The following is a 12,830-nucleotide window of genomic DNA, read 5'->3' on the forward strand; positions in this document are numbered from 1 at the left end:
CCAAGACCACACTGGGAGGGTAGAGTACCACTCCATCCAGAACCACGCCAGAGAGGACCAGAAAGGGGGCGAGAAGGGACAAAGCTGTAGCTTCCATGTGGAGCAAGATGACAGGATTACCTCAAATTCTAAGAACACTAAGATGCCTCTTTCTTTCCTTACAGGATGATTTAACCTATGCCTAGACTAGGCTAGGTACCATTCTAAGTGCTAGTTTTAAACCAAGTCCTCTTTTTGATGATTTTTTTTAAGTCACAAAAAGTTGGTGCAAGCTGTCTAAAATCTATTAGAAGCGGGCCTCCCCGGTGGCGCAGCGGTTGAGCGCTGGGTTGCGAAGCTGCGCGCGGCCTCTACGGCGCCGGTTCGATCCCCGGCTGCTCCCCGGCCACCAGAGGAGGGTCCCACATGGCGCGCAGACCTCTCCTGCCGCCCGCTGCTCCCCTCAGCAGTGTACTTCGGTCCTTCTGCCTGCTCTGCTCCCCGCTCTGGCTCTGGTGAATTCTCTCGCCCTCCCGCGCTTCTGACTGTACCCAGTGCATGTATAAACAAAACAAACAAACAAACCAGCAAACAAATAAATAAAGCATGCCTCTATAAAAAAAAAAAAAAAAAAAAGTTTAAATAAAAAAAAAAATCTATTAGAAGGACTAGATACAAATTAAAAAATAAGGCAGAACTCGCCCGGTACCATGTACATACACACACACACACACACACACACACACACACACACACACACACACATATGGTTAAGTATTTATTGGTAGTGACTAACAATACAAATTAGGTTCATGAAGGTTTGGAGGGCATCCCAGTTCTATGAAGCCTGAGCAAGCAACTAGAAACATCCTAAATATCTCAGAATATTCTTTCAGAAACAGAACAGATTAGCAGCTAGGACGTAACGTGGGCAGGTGAGAACAGGGCAATCCTATGGTGTCCTTATTTGTTTTGTAGAGCTTAGAGGATGACACGGTTACCACCAATCAAATTAGAGAATAAGAAAGTAATTTCCAGCTACTAGGAACAGATTACTCAGAAGCAAAATCTGCTTTTAAAATGTGTGAAAGCAGAAAATGCTGTAATCATCAGCATTAACAGAAAATATCCACCCTATCTTGACTAAGGCCTATGTCTTCTGGGTGAGTTGCTTTAGATGCATCTTTTTCTCAGACTTGGAGGAGATGGTCACACTTACTGTTGAATAAACATGAGCCCCGTTTGCCAGCCGGTAGGTGGCGACGCGCTGAAGACACTGCACGATCCTGCTGCAGGCCTTTGCCTCCCTCTGCGCCAGCCACAGGACACGCTCGTCAGCCAACATGATGTTACTTGCAATGTCGACCATCACATCACCCAGCTGCAGGCATGCAAGAGGGAAAAGAAATGTCTTTATAATCAACACAGACTATCTTTTGATCATCAAAATCCTAATAAGACACCAAGAACAGCCTTCAGTCTACATTTTCACAAGACACCAGGCACTTTACTTGTTTCTCATCAAAATATCCTCGGATAGGAGTAACACATTCAATTACGAATCGGTAGTATTTAGTTCAAAATAATGTACTTTAGTAACTGCAAAATCACTGGTGCGAAAGATTGGCAGGGGCAACTGGAGCCGAGAGGAAGGGTAACTGCCTGTGAGACCCCCACATGGAAGGGAAAGACATCACATGATCTCAGAGTAAAAAACACCTCAATTGTTTTTTAAAAAAACACCTGAAAACCATTCACACACACTTCTTTTTGTGTATTAGTTTATTGTTACTAAGAATTACAAACTCCCTGCCCTGTTGGTATCTTCTCATGCTCAAAATTCCAGGCATGTCCAGCTACTGTGAGCTGCCCCACACGCACCAGATCTCTGCATGGGCTTCTGCCCACATGGCTTCCTCCACCTCGAGTGAAAGTCTGCCTTCTTCCCAACTCAGTGACCTGCTTTAAGTGCCAGCACTGTGAAATAATGGACCCTAAGAGGTTCTCAGTTTTGCAATGCTTGTTTTATTTGCTTCATTTACTGAATTGGTTTTATTAGCTCTGTTCATAACTCACAGAGGTAAACATCTGTCAGGTAATGCCAGAAGATGTCACCTGACTATTGTTGATGCCGTTTGCCCTGCACCCAAGCGGTGTCCTAAACAGTCCAGCGGATGAGACACGCTGGTGTCCGGGGGGGGGGGGGGGGGGGCTTATTATTGAGCAAAATGTTCATGGGAGGGCAATAGCAGAAGGCACAACAAAAGCATTCCAGAGTGGGATCAGAGCATTTATGAGCTGGCTGGTCCTCTAATCAAGAAGTAAACATTCAAGTCGTTAAGCCACAAAGCCAAGCGAGAAAGCCAAGGCTGGCTTAGCAGACATCTTTTATCATCCCAGAAGATTCCAGCTGAGCTTTTCCACCCTGTTTTGTATCCAAGACTCACTCTCCCCAGGATGTGTGATTCTGAAGGCTGGGGTAGGTTTGGAAAAAGTTCAGTCCTTCCACCCATGGGTCACTTTACAACAATGAATCTGTGGAAATCTACCAGATCCCAAACCTGGAACAAGGGGTGAAACAAATTTATAAAGTACATGGGTGAAGACAAGAACCTCAAATCCTGACCACGAGGGGCTGGACACTCAGCCTCTCAAACCTTCCTTTATTACTAAAGTGAGGACAAGGGCAAGTCTGCTCTTAATCCTCTATGAGGATTAAGTTCTAATAAATACAAGGTCCCTCACACCATGCCAGGCACATGGCAAGCATCCACGAAACACTGTCTCTTCTATTTTATTGTGACTTTTCTATCATTTTAATCCCCAACTAGGTCTCTCTTGGAGGAGAAATGCATTTGAAAGTCTGTCCCCCTCTAAAAATCCCTGAACCCCCATCTGATCACTTATTACATACAGTCTTACCAGGGTGCATCACAATTCTGTTCTAATTTTATCTTTCATGTTAACTTCTTCAGGGCAGGAACAACTTATATTTATACTCTTTTTTTTTTTTTTTAAGATTTATTTATTTATTTATACATACATACAAGCACTGGGTACAGTCAGAAGCGCGGGAGGGTGAGTGAATTCACCAGAGCCAGAGTGGGAAACAGTACAGGCAGACCAATGATACACTGCTGAGGGGAGCAGCGGGCAGCAGGAGAGGTCTGCAAGCCATGTGGGACCCTTGCCGGTGGCCAGGAATCGAACGGCTCTGCATAGGCTGCGGGCAGCTTCACAGCCCAGCGCTCAACCGCTGCGCCACCGGGGAGGCCCTATATTTATACTCTTATTCACCAGTAAAGCCATGGGATAGAAGCTGCCAGTTATGCAAAATTCATTCAACCACAAGGTATACACTTAAGACCAGGATGAGCAGACAGTGTCCCAAATCACAGTGACACAACGAAACAAACACACAGGCACCATTTTAGAGTTGGCAATGTAGTGGAGGAAATACAAAGCAGGTGGGGACAGACACTTCTCAAATCCAGCACAAAGGTCCCTACAATGGACTGGACATGGGGACCAAGTGAGTCACAAGAGTTCTCTGGCTTCCCAATGAAGAGAAAAGTGATGCTTACCCTATACTGTGGTCTTTTAGCATGTGCAATGGCCTGATTCTATAGAACAGTGCACACACCTTAAAAAAAACTTGATTGCTAAAAAGTACTCATCATCCCCTGAGCCTTCTGGGAGGCAGCATCTGTTTGCATGTGGAGGGTTACAACAGTAACATCACATCAAATGTAACTGGTTACCATTCATCACAACAGATAGGAGGTGTTCACGTCTGGCCCTGTGTCCTGTTTGTGTAATTCTCACATAAATATTTTAGACTTTGACATATAAGTGGCATTTTTCCCCCAAACCCAAGACATTCATTAACAGGATCAGCTAAGAGAGAACTAGGAAGGGCCTACAGTCAATGTTGGTAGAATCCTAAGCCGGTTCATGGGAGACAATTCGTCGAACATTAGCATCCTGGTAGACACTAGACATAGTACCATCCTACTAACAGACAGGTATGGGATAAACCTCATTCTCACAGAAGCGCTGTATCTGAAGTTACAAAGTCACTCCAACATGTCAATTACTGAAGGTCACCAGCAACCAGACAGCAAGTGGAATAATAACCTCCACCTCTGAATGGGAAGTCAGAGTAGCTGGAATAATTTGGTTAAGTTTTAGTCAACTATGACGACCTACGGTTAACTCAAATTTCTTTTTTTTAAAAAAAGATTTGTTTATTTATTTATTTATTTAAACAAGCACTGGGTACAGTCAGAAGCGTGGGAAGATGAGAGAATTCACCAGAGCCAGAGCGGGGACAGAACAGGCAGACTGAGGAAATACACTGCTGAGGGGAGCAGCAGGCGCGGCAGGAGAGGTCTGCGCACCATGTGGGACCCTCGCCGGCGGCTGGGAATTAAACTGGTGCTGCAGAGGCTGCGGGCAGCTTCGCAGCCCAGTGCTCAACCGCTGCACCACCGGGGAGGCCTTCAAATTTCTATACAAAGATAAACAGGCAAAACAGATGATGTGATAAAATATACTCTATGACTATCAGAAAAGAAATTCCCATTGGCTACAAAACCACAAAGGATAAAATATAGGAAAATACAGAACTATATGAGATGTTGACAGAATAGCACAACTGCAACTAAACTTGCTGTTTCTTTTTTTTTTTAATTTTTAAACATACAGTCTTTATGGGGTTTTTTATGGCATTATTTTTCATGGAGGTAACGAAGGTTTACAACACTGTGCATGATCTAGAGGGACAGGTTTACAGACTTTATGGAGATCTAGCATGACATCCAATACATACCTCATCTCGACTGAAAAACTACCCAGTAACTATCAAGCAGAAATGCTGTGGCCCACCAGCCAACACCAGAAACAAAATTTAATGTGTTAATAATTATAAAGAAAAGAAACATCTCTAAGGAGGCTACAATTAATAAGAGTGATTACCTGAGAACAAGTTATTTTTCTCATTATGTTGTTCCAAATGGCTAAGAACTAAGGAAAGGAATTATTGCCAAAAAAAATCCCCAGAGCAGGTAATCATAAAATGCTATACGCTTCCATGGCTTGGGGACGGAAGCAGTTCTGAATCCGTCACAGTGGCAAAAAAGGACACAGAAAGGATAACAGTGCATGAAAAATTACACTGGATTAAGGAAGTGTTTCTGAAATCTGACAAAGTTTAAAAACTGCAAGTCAAATCTGAAAGCACTGCATATTTCCTTGACTTCATTCCTCAAGGTCATTTCCACTACCAAAGGGTCAGAAGGAATCACACACCTGCTCTTCCACCTGTCATGCTAAATGATCAGCATAAAAAAAAAATGTGTTAATAGACATCTTCAAAGACAAAAGGGTAAAGAAAGAAAAATGCCCCATTAATGACAATGAAAGTGTTAAATGTCATCTGCATTAAGAAAAGATATTTCATGTTCTTCTCAAAATACAGGTTTGGAATTCTGACCATGAGTAGATCAAAATTATGTAAATTTTACAAATTTCTGATATGTTAGCATATGAAACACACAAACTAACATGTACGTGAATTTGGCGGTAACTGATTTTAAGGTAGAAGGACTAGAGCACTAAGCATTCACACCTAAGACACTACTTACATGCCTTGGAGTTAAATACTCCTGAGTTAAGATTTCAACTCTACCACTTACAATTTAGATATCCACAAGCAAATTATTTAGCCTCTTCAACACCAGTTCATTCATTTGAAAACTGTGACAAGCACCCTATGAACAGTGCTCAGTGTCTCATTCCATAGTACATTAAAAGACAAATATCTCCATCAAGCAATTCATGCATTTTTGAGAGAAGTGAAGTGATTTAGACCCCTCTCCCCATTTGTGTTTCTGAATACTCTTGTCAATACTAATAACCAAAAAAACAAGGGTTGCAGACATCTGTGTGGGGGAACAAAAAGCTAGGCAGCTGTTTTGGGACAGCAAAGGTGAAAATAGGAAGTGGCAGATCTGACCTGTTGTCCAAGCTGAACTAAACAATGATAATGATAATAATAATGATAATAATAATAATAGTGGTTGATACTATTTTTCAAGTAGTCTTCATGTTCCTCTCCTACTTACAAATTAAGTATAATACTGAGAGCATACTTACCTCAAAGTATGTTATTTTCCTGATTAGTTTTAATAAAGGGATTGTCTTTACATCACTTGGAACTAGCTTCATGGCCCGAGTGCCTCAGGATCCCACCGTCAGCCTCTCAGTAGCTTGCCCAGCTAAGTCATGATTCAGTGTTTTCATAATTATTTGCAAAATGACAAACATAATTTGTGAAAATTATCAAAGCCTATGGCAAAGAGCAAAGCTCTGATTTGACTGTGGTTGGGGTAAAAAAAAAAAGAGGATGAGGAGGATGATGATGGTGATGGGGGAGAAATAAGTTGAAATAATGTCGCCTGATGGAAAAAAACATAGCATTTATTCTCTCACAGAGAGGATTTGAGGTAGTCTAACAAAATAAGAAAATGTGTTTTTAATTAAAAAAAACCATAAGTGTTGTAAATCTTAAATGGCTAAGAAAGTGTCTCTTAAAAATTCTTATAACAAGAAAAAAGGTGCAACCATCTGAGGTGATGGGTATTAATCAAACTAACGGATCAATTCATGATATATACAGATAGCAAATCATCATGTTTTATACCTGAAACTAATTGTAAGTAATATGTCAATTATACTTCAATTTAAAAATGAGAAAACATAAAAGACTGGGAAATACTGACTGAACAACAAGGAAAAGAGCCCTTGAGTAGTTAGCTGCTGTGATGGGCAAAAGTGGCTCTTGATGTGTTTCTGGTCATCAAGGGAAAGGACATTTCCTCCAGGAGACAGATTTGATTTTAGGGCAAATTCTCGGACCACGTGAGGAACGCGTCTCAACAACCTCCAATTCTTCCAGTGGACACGGATTTTGACTTTCCTGACTACAAGTGAATGTGCACCCCCTTTCTGAAGGTATGGAGGAAAAAAGGGTCTGGAAAATTTTGTTAAAAGTGAAAAAATGCTGATGGAGGAATAGTTCTTTTTTAATGACCACTGATCAGTCAGGAAACAGACTCACCCACCAGGCCAGAGCAAAAGAGCAGCAGGCACCTCAGACCGCTGAGGCTGAATGCTGATGAGCAGGGATAGAGTCTGACTCCTACATGGGGTGCAGGCGCCACCCAGGCCGAACAGAAGGCCCCTGCAGGGAGCTGATAAGCCAAGGGGGTACCTCGGGGTCAGGGCAAACCAGCATCGAACCAGTCTCAAAGAAAGAAAGTTAGCAAGGAAACTTGAACTTGCCTGGCACGAGACGGGAGGTAAAAAAAAATTTCTTCCCTGACAATGTGGATACAGAAGCTGAGTTTCATAAAGGACTGGGGGCCAGACTTCACATTACTTCTGTGGCCTGAAAAACCTCAAGCTGAGAACTAATTTCAACTGCCCACCATGCTACACACACACATACACACACACACACACCCCACACACACATACCCCACCCCCCGCCGCTATTCCCCGTAAGCACTGGGCAGAAGCAAGCCAGTGTCATAATAATAATCAAACCTTCCACCATTCTCATGAGGACCCCTTATCACAATCAACATTAATCAACATTGTTCTGGAGAATAAGCCGGAGAGAAAAAAATCCACTTTATAAAGGAACAGACAAGTCAATTGTTATTTTGCTGGTGACAAACTGTCAGTCTACAAAACCTACATAATCAACCGAAAAATTATTTAAACAAATTCCATGAGAGAAAACAGACACAAGGTCTACATTACAAAAAAATCAAGGAAAAAATTGCACATGGACTAGTTATTTGATGATATTAAGTATTTGGAGGGAGAAAGGAAGGAGTGAAGGTAAGGAAGCAAGTGCTGAGGGGGACAGTGAGGAGGGAGGTCATTTGAAGGACTGTGGATGGACAGATGAGACAAGACTGGGAAAAACAGAGTTGTTAAGGCCTAGTGAAAGGCACAACACAGGCATTAATGACAACAGCTATACTTTGGAATTTTCCTATTAAAAATTCTGAAAAGTTAAAAAAAAGCTAAATCCAAAGAAAAAAAAATTTAAAAGATAAGGACCATGAAAATTTGATAGCAGTTCTTGAAGTCTATACCAGAGACACCTGGAACTAACTACAAATTCTCAGACCTGACCACAGGCCTACAGAATGACATGTACAAGCTGGAGAAACCACATTCTAGAAAGGATAACACAGCAGGAACTAGGTCCCTGCAAAGCTAAACAGCACAGCAAAGCATGACATGTGAGATTGAAAACGAAAAAAGAAATGCAGCAGCCCATCAGAAGTGATTGAGTTTGAAAACCAATAAATGAAAACTTTACATTTTTAAGAACCTGTACATGAAAATGTGCCAGATGTACTCCTGAGGGAAGTCACATAAGCTGCATGCCTGGCTCATGCGTTAACCAGAGCTCCTGAAGGGCCACCTCGTATATCAAGCCTAGTGTTCATGTGCTTCCTCACCTCTGAAAGGGAAGTAGATTCTATTCACAAGAGAAATCACTCCCGAAGATATGTAACTGACAATTCAGTTGCCCAACAGCCTGCAGTCATTTTTAAAAACCCTTGTGCTCCCTGGTGGCACAAGGGGTTGTCTCAGCATTACGAAGCTGTCTGCAGCCACTGCAGCACGAGTTCAATCCCTGGCCTGGAAGCTACCTATATGGCACAGCAGACCTCTCCTGCCTCACCCGCTGCTCCCCTCAGCAGTATATTTCAGTAGATCTACCTGTTCTGCTCCCCACTCTGTCTCTGGTGAATCCTCTCACTTCCCGCACGTCTGGCTTACACCCCAGTTCTTGTATGCATAAATAAATAAAATAAATAAATAAAAAACTCACAAAACACACCATTTAGCCCTGGGAACTTAAGAGTTTCTGGCCCCTTCTCTCAATAAGAGAGATGGTGCTGGCTCGCTTTCAGCTCATGCCCAGAAGTAACTGACTCACAATACTTTAGTTATGAAATTACACAGAGCAGAATAACTTTGTGCACTTAGTACAAAAATCAATTTAATTAATTACTTGTCCAACTAAGCTATATACATTTTAGGATACCTTAGCATAATTTTATGCTGTGGTAATTACTTTAAAATGAAGCCCTTAAACCTCATCATTTCTTTTTTATTATACTAATAAATGGTAAAATCTATGGCCTATGCTTTAAGTTTCTAGAGAATCAGATAGGATGTCTGTCACTACATGGTAAGTATTATTGCATTTACATCTCAATTATTCAATCTTGAGAATTTTTCCTGTTTCCTCCATTTATATGTTATAAGTTGTCCTTATTTGTTTCCAAAGATAACAAAAATATTACTTCCCCCTGCCAGCCAGTGGAAGGGAGAGCTACTTTCAGACTGAGTTTTTTGATAGTAGCTCGAGAACTCTGGTGACAATTTTTTCCAAAGGACCTTTTCCAAAATTTCTGAGATCAATTAAGAAATCTCCTAACCCTATAAAATCATATCCCAGGCTTTGCTACTGTTTTTGCAAGAACAATTCAACTGTATTTTCTTACTCGTACACATAAACTTTGCCAGCTGAACAAGGGAAATATCCCCCATTTTGAAAACAAGGAAATGGGGGGTGGGCAATGAGCAACTCATGCAACCACATCTACTTCCCGTGCTCAAGGAGCTGCTTCCACCAGGACACACCAAAGGGACAGGTGGCTCGCTCCACACCCCAGCACACACTCAGTACAGCGTGCACCATGCACACAAGCCCAGGGCTGAGCAACAGGGCAACACAGGGATCAATGGGTATTGTTTGATGGCAAAATATTTTTCAATGTCCACATTCCAAATGTCATTCCAATTACTCTAGTGACTCAAAGCAGCCCATAGCCATGAATGACTTCTAATCATGTGGGCAGCGAACCTGTGATTATAATCAACAAAGGAGAGCAGAATGCAGAAGGCTGTTCCTGGCACCAGCACAATCCGCCAGGGGAAGCAGGCCGCACCCAGGGGCAGGGGCAGGTAGCAGGACAGGTCACTAGAAAGCTGTGGACCGCAGCTCAGATACAATACTAACACACACTCCATTATCAAGGTGTCAACTTACCTGAGACCAATTGACATATTAACTATTTCTTTTCCAGCTCCATCCTATCAAGTACTCATGTACTAGAGCTACAGTCCCAAAATTCATCACCAAAATGAAAAATCCTAACAGACATTCTACCAAAAAACAATCCTTTGCTTAAATAATTTAGGAACTAGGACAGACGTATCGCTCACCTTTCAATATAAATGAACTGAAGAGGCCCTAGACTTTGAGGTGCTAGACTTTGTTTAACCCCGTGTCTCCCCCACAGCTGTACACTGAGCATTTCAGGGCACCAAGACAGTCCCACATTGTGCTAGAAAGGACACGCTACACTGCAGACAGCCAGGTGCTTGGCCTCTGCTCTCAGCCCTGCCCTGACTTAGCTGCACACTCTTGGAGAAATACTTCAGCTACTTTGGCCTCTAGTCTGACATGACTTGATATGAGTTTCCTCTACCTAGAAAATTATTGTTAGTATCAGGGTCCTATCAGCAAAAAGGTGCATATAAATCTCTTGCATAGCCTGAAATTTAAAGCATAAGAATCTTAATCTGCATCTTAAAACTTATTCAAAACATAACTTGTTGCTCATTTGCTCGCTCTGAAAACTGTGATTGTCAGTGTTTTCCCCTAAAGGATATGATATTGCCCAACAGGTCTGAGTTTTAATAGGGCCCCATTAACATGCATGACATTCTCATGACTTGTATCATCCAATGATTTGCAATTTCAAAAGTTCCCTATCAGTCCTTTATTTCTCCAGGATACAACAAAAGCAATTAAGCAATTTAATATACAATCTGGGTGCCTAAACACTGAGCCCATGTCAAAGTGAGCCCTGGGTAACCCCACAGCAAGCACAAGGGCTCTGCTTTACCTCTCAGCACCTGTTTTTCCAAAAATGAATAAATCCCCCATTCTCCTCTCAATGACAGATCACTGTGACACATGGAGCATCGGACCCTCAAAGACAATTTGGGAAATTAAAAAGCGCATATTTCAAATGTAGTAATAAATATAAACTTTATAAATATAGACTCATCTCTACGCCGTGAACACTTGTTGACATGGGACAAAGAATCAGATTCATGCTATAATCCGAACAAGAAAAATACCTCTTTTGATTTTTCCTCTTTGGTAAATCTTCCAAATTTTTCTATCATTTCAGCCACAAAGATGACATCCATCTTGTCGGAGAAGTTGGCCGCCTCCACGGTGTAAGCCAGTAACTGTCGGGCTGTGGCCACTGCATTGGTGAGGTTGAGCGGCATCTACATAAAAAAGGCAAGAAACTTAGTCAAATGAGAGCCATTTTGTCATTTTATCTTTGCAGTTCCGAATATGGCAACAGTGCATTATTTATTCACTGTGACCTTCTAAAAAGTTTTTTTCAAACCTGAGAAATCAGGAATTGTAAAGGAAACAAACACAAGATACATGTTTTTTAACTTGAAACGAAACCTATTAATACATCGGATCACGTAGCTAAACTTGCTGCATCCATCCTCTCCACTCATCCAAATTCTACACATACTCAACCGAGGAGCCTTCGCTGAAGCGCCTATCGGGAGGAACTGACACCCCCCAGAACTCCTACCACACAGCCACGTATCTAGCACTTGCCTGCATTGCCAGGCAGAGTCAGTACTGTCTTCCACTTACTTATTGACTTGACCATGACTCCGCCCCAGCCACTGCTAAGGTGCTAAGGAGCATAAGAAAATGTAACACAGACCCAACAGCTATGGCTGTTAAAAAGATGCCTAGAAGCAAATGAGCAAAGGCATCTGAATGGTCCGGCACAAGCAGGAATTGCTTGTAACAAAGATTATAAGGGCCTCCGCTGGTGGCGCAGGAGGTTGAGTGCTGCACTGTGAAGCTGTCCACAGCCTCTGCAGTGGCGGTTCGATCCCCGCCGGCTGGCTATGGTCCCACATGGCGCAGCAGACCTCTCCTGTCTCACCCGCTGCTCCCCTCAGCAGTGTATTTTGTCAGTCTGCCTGTTCTGTTCCCCACTCTGTCTATGGTGAATCTTCTCACCCTCCCGCGCCTCTGGCCTGTACCCTAGTTCTTGTATAAATAAGCCAAGAGGTGGCACCCCAGGTGGATGGGAAGGAGGGTTGGGATTTGTTCTGGTGGATCCAGAGGATAAAGTATTCAGACAAAGGCAGCGAAGAAGGGAAGAGAAGGGAAGGGAAGGGTGATGCCATGAGGACTGTGCATGGTGGTGGTGAAGACATGAATGCCATGTTGCATGCACAGCCTCAGCAAATCTGAAGACTTCCTGCTTACCTGATTAAACATGTAAAGAACTCGAGTGACATCATTCGCGTACTGGCAGCGAGAATAATCATCGTCCGCCCACAAGCCGCCTCGATCACACCTGCGCCAGGCTTTTCTCTCATCCTGTGCGTTTCCAGGGTAGATCCCGGTGCCGTGTGAGTTCCGAGTGCACTGCAGGTAGGCAGTGATGCCTGCCAGCGTCCTGGGCCACCTAGGAAGACAGAGACAGAGCACGCTGAGGAGGCAACATTGGCACAGTGACAACAGAGGAAAATCGAGGACTAGAACATGCTACGTGTAATCACAGAGAAAACTCAAGAAGCAACAAGCAAAACTCCCTGCAGCATAAAGACAGATTACATGTTTTAAAAAACTAACAGGAACTGCAATGTTTTCATTGATATGCCAAGTATCTACTTTTTAATACCACAACAGAGCA

General features: G+C 42.7%; 1 protein-coding gene across 1 annotated transcript in view; it reads right to left on the reverse strand.

The window, feature by feature from the left end:
• ADGRA3 (adhesion G protein-coupled receptor A3) overlaps positions 1 to 12,830 on the reverse strand; it is a 96,077-nt gene that overhangs the window by 29,418 nt on the left and 53,829 nt on the right. Inside the window, exons 9-11 of the mRNA XM_037529999.2 lie at positions 12,401 to 12,602; positions 11,224 to 11,379; positions 1,199 to 1,360 (exon numbers count right to left, since the gene is read on the reverse strand). Of these exons, the coding sequence (XP_037385896.1) occupies positions 1,199 to 1,360; positions 11,224 to 11,379; positions 12,401 to 12,602 (520 nt within the window). The remainder of the gene's footprint in view (positions 1 to 1,198; positions 1,361 to 11,223; positions 11,380 to 12,400; positions 12,603 to 12,830) is intronic.

The sequence above is a fragment of the Talpa occidentalis genome, unplaced genomic scaffold, assembly GCF_014898055.3.
Source record: "Talpa occidentalis isolate TD23 unplaced genomic scaffold, MPIMG_talOcc4v2.1 talOcc4.6, whole genome shotgun sequence".
Lineage (NCBI taxonomy): Eukaryota > Metazoa > Chordata > Mammalia > Eulipotyphla > Talpidae > Talpa > Talpa occidentalis.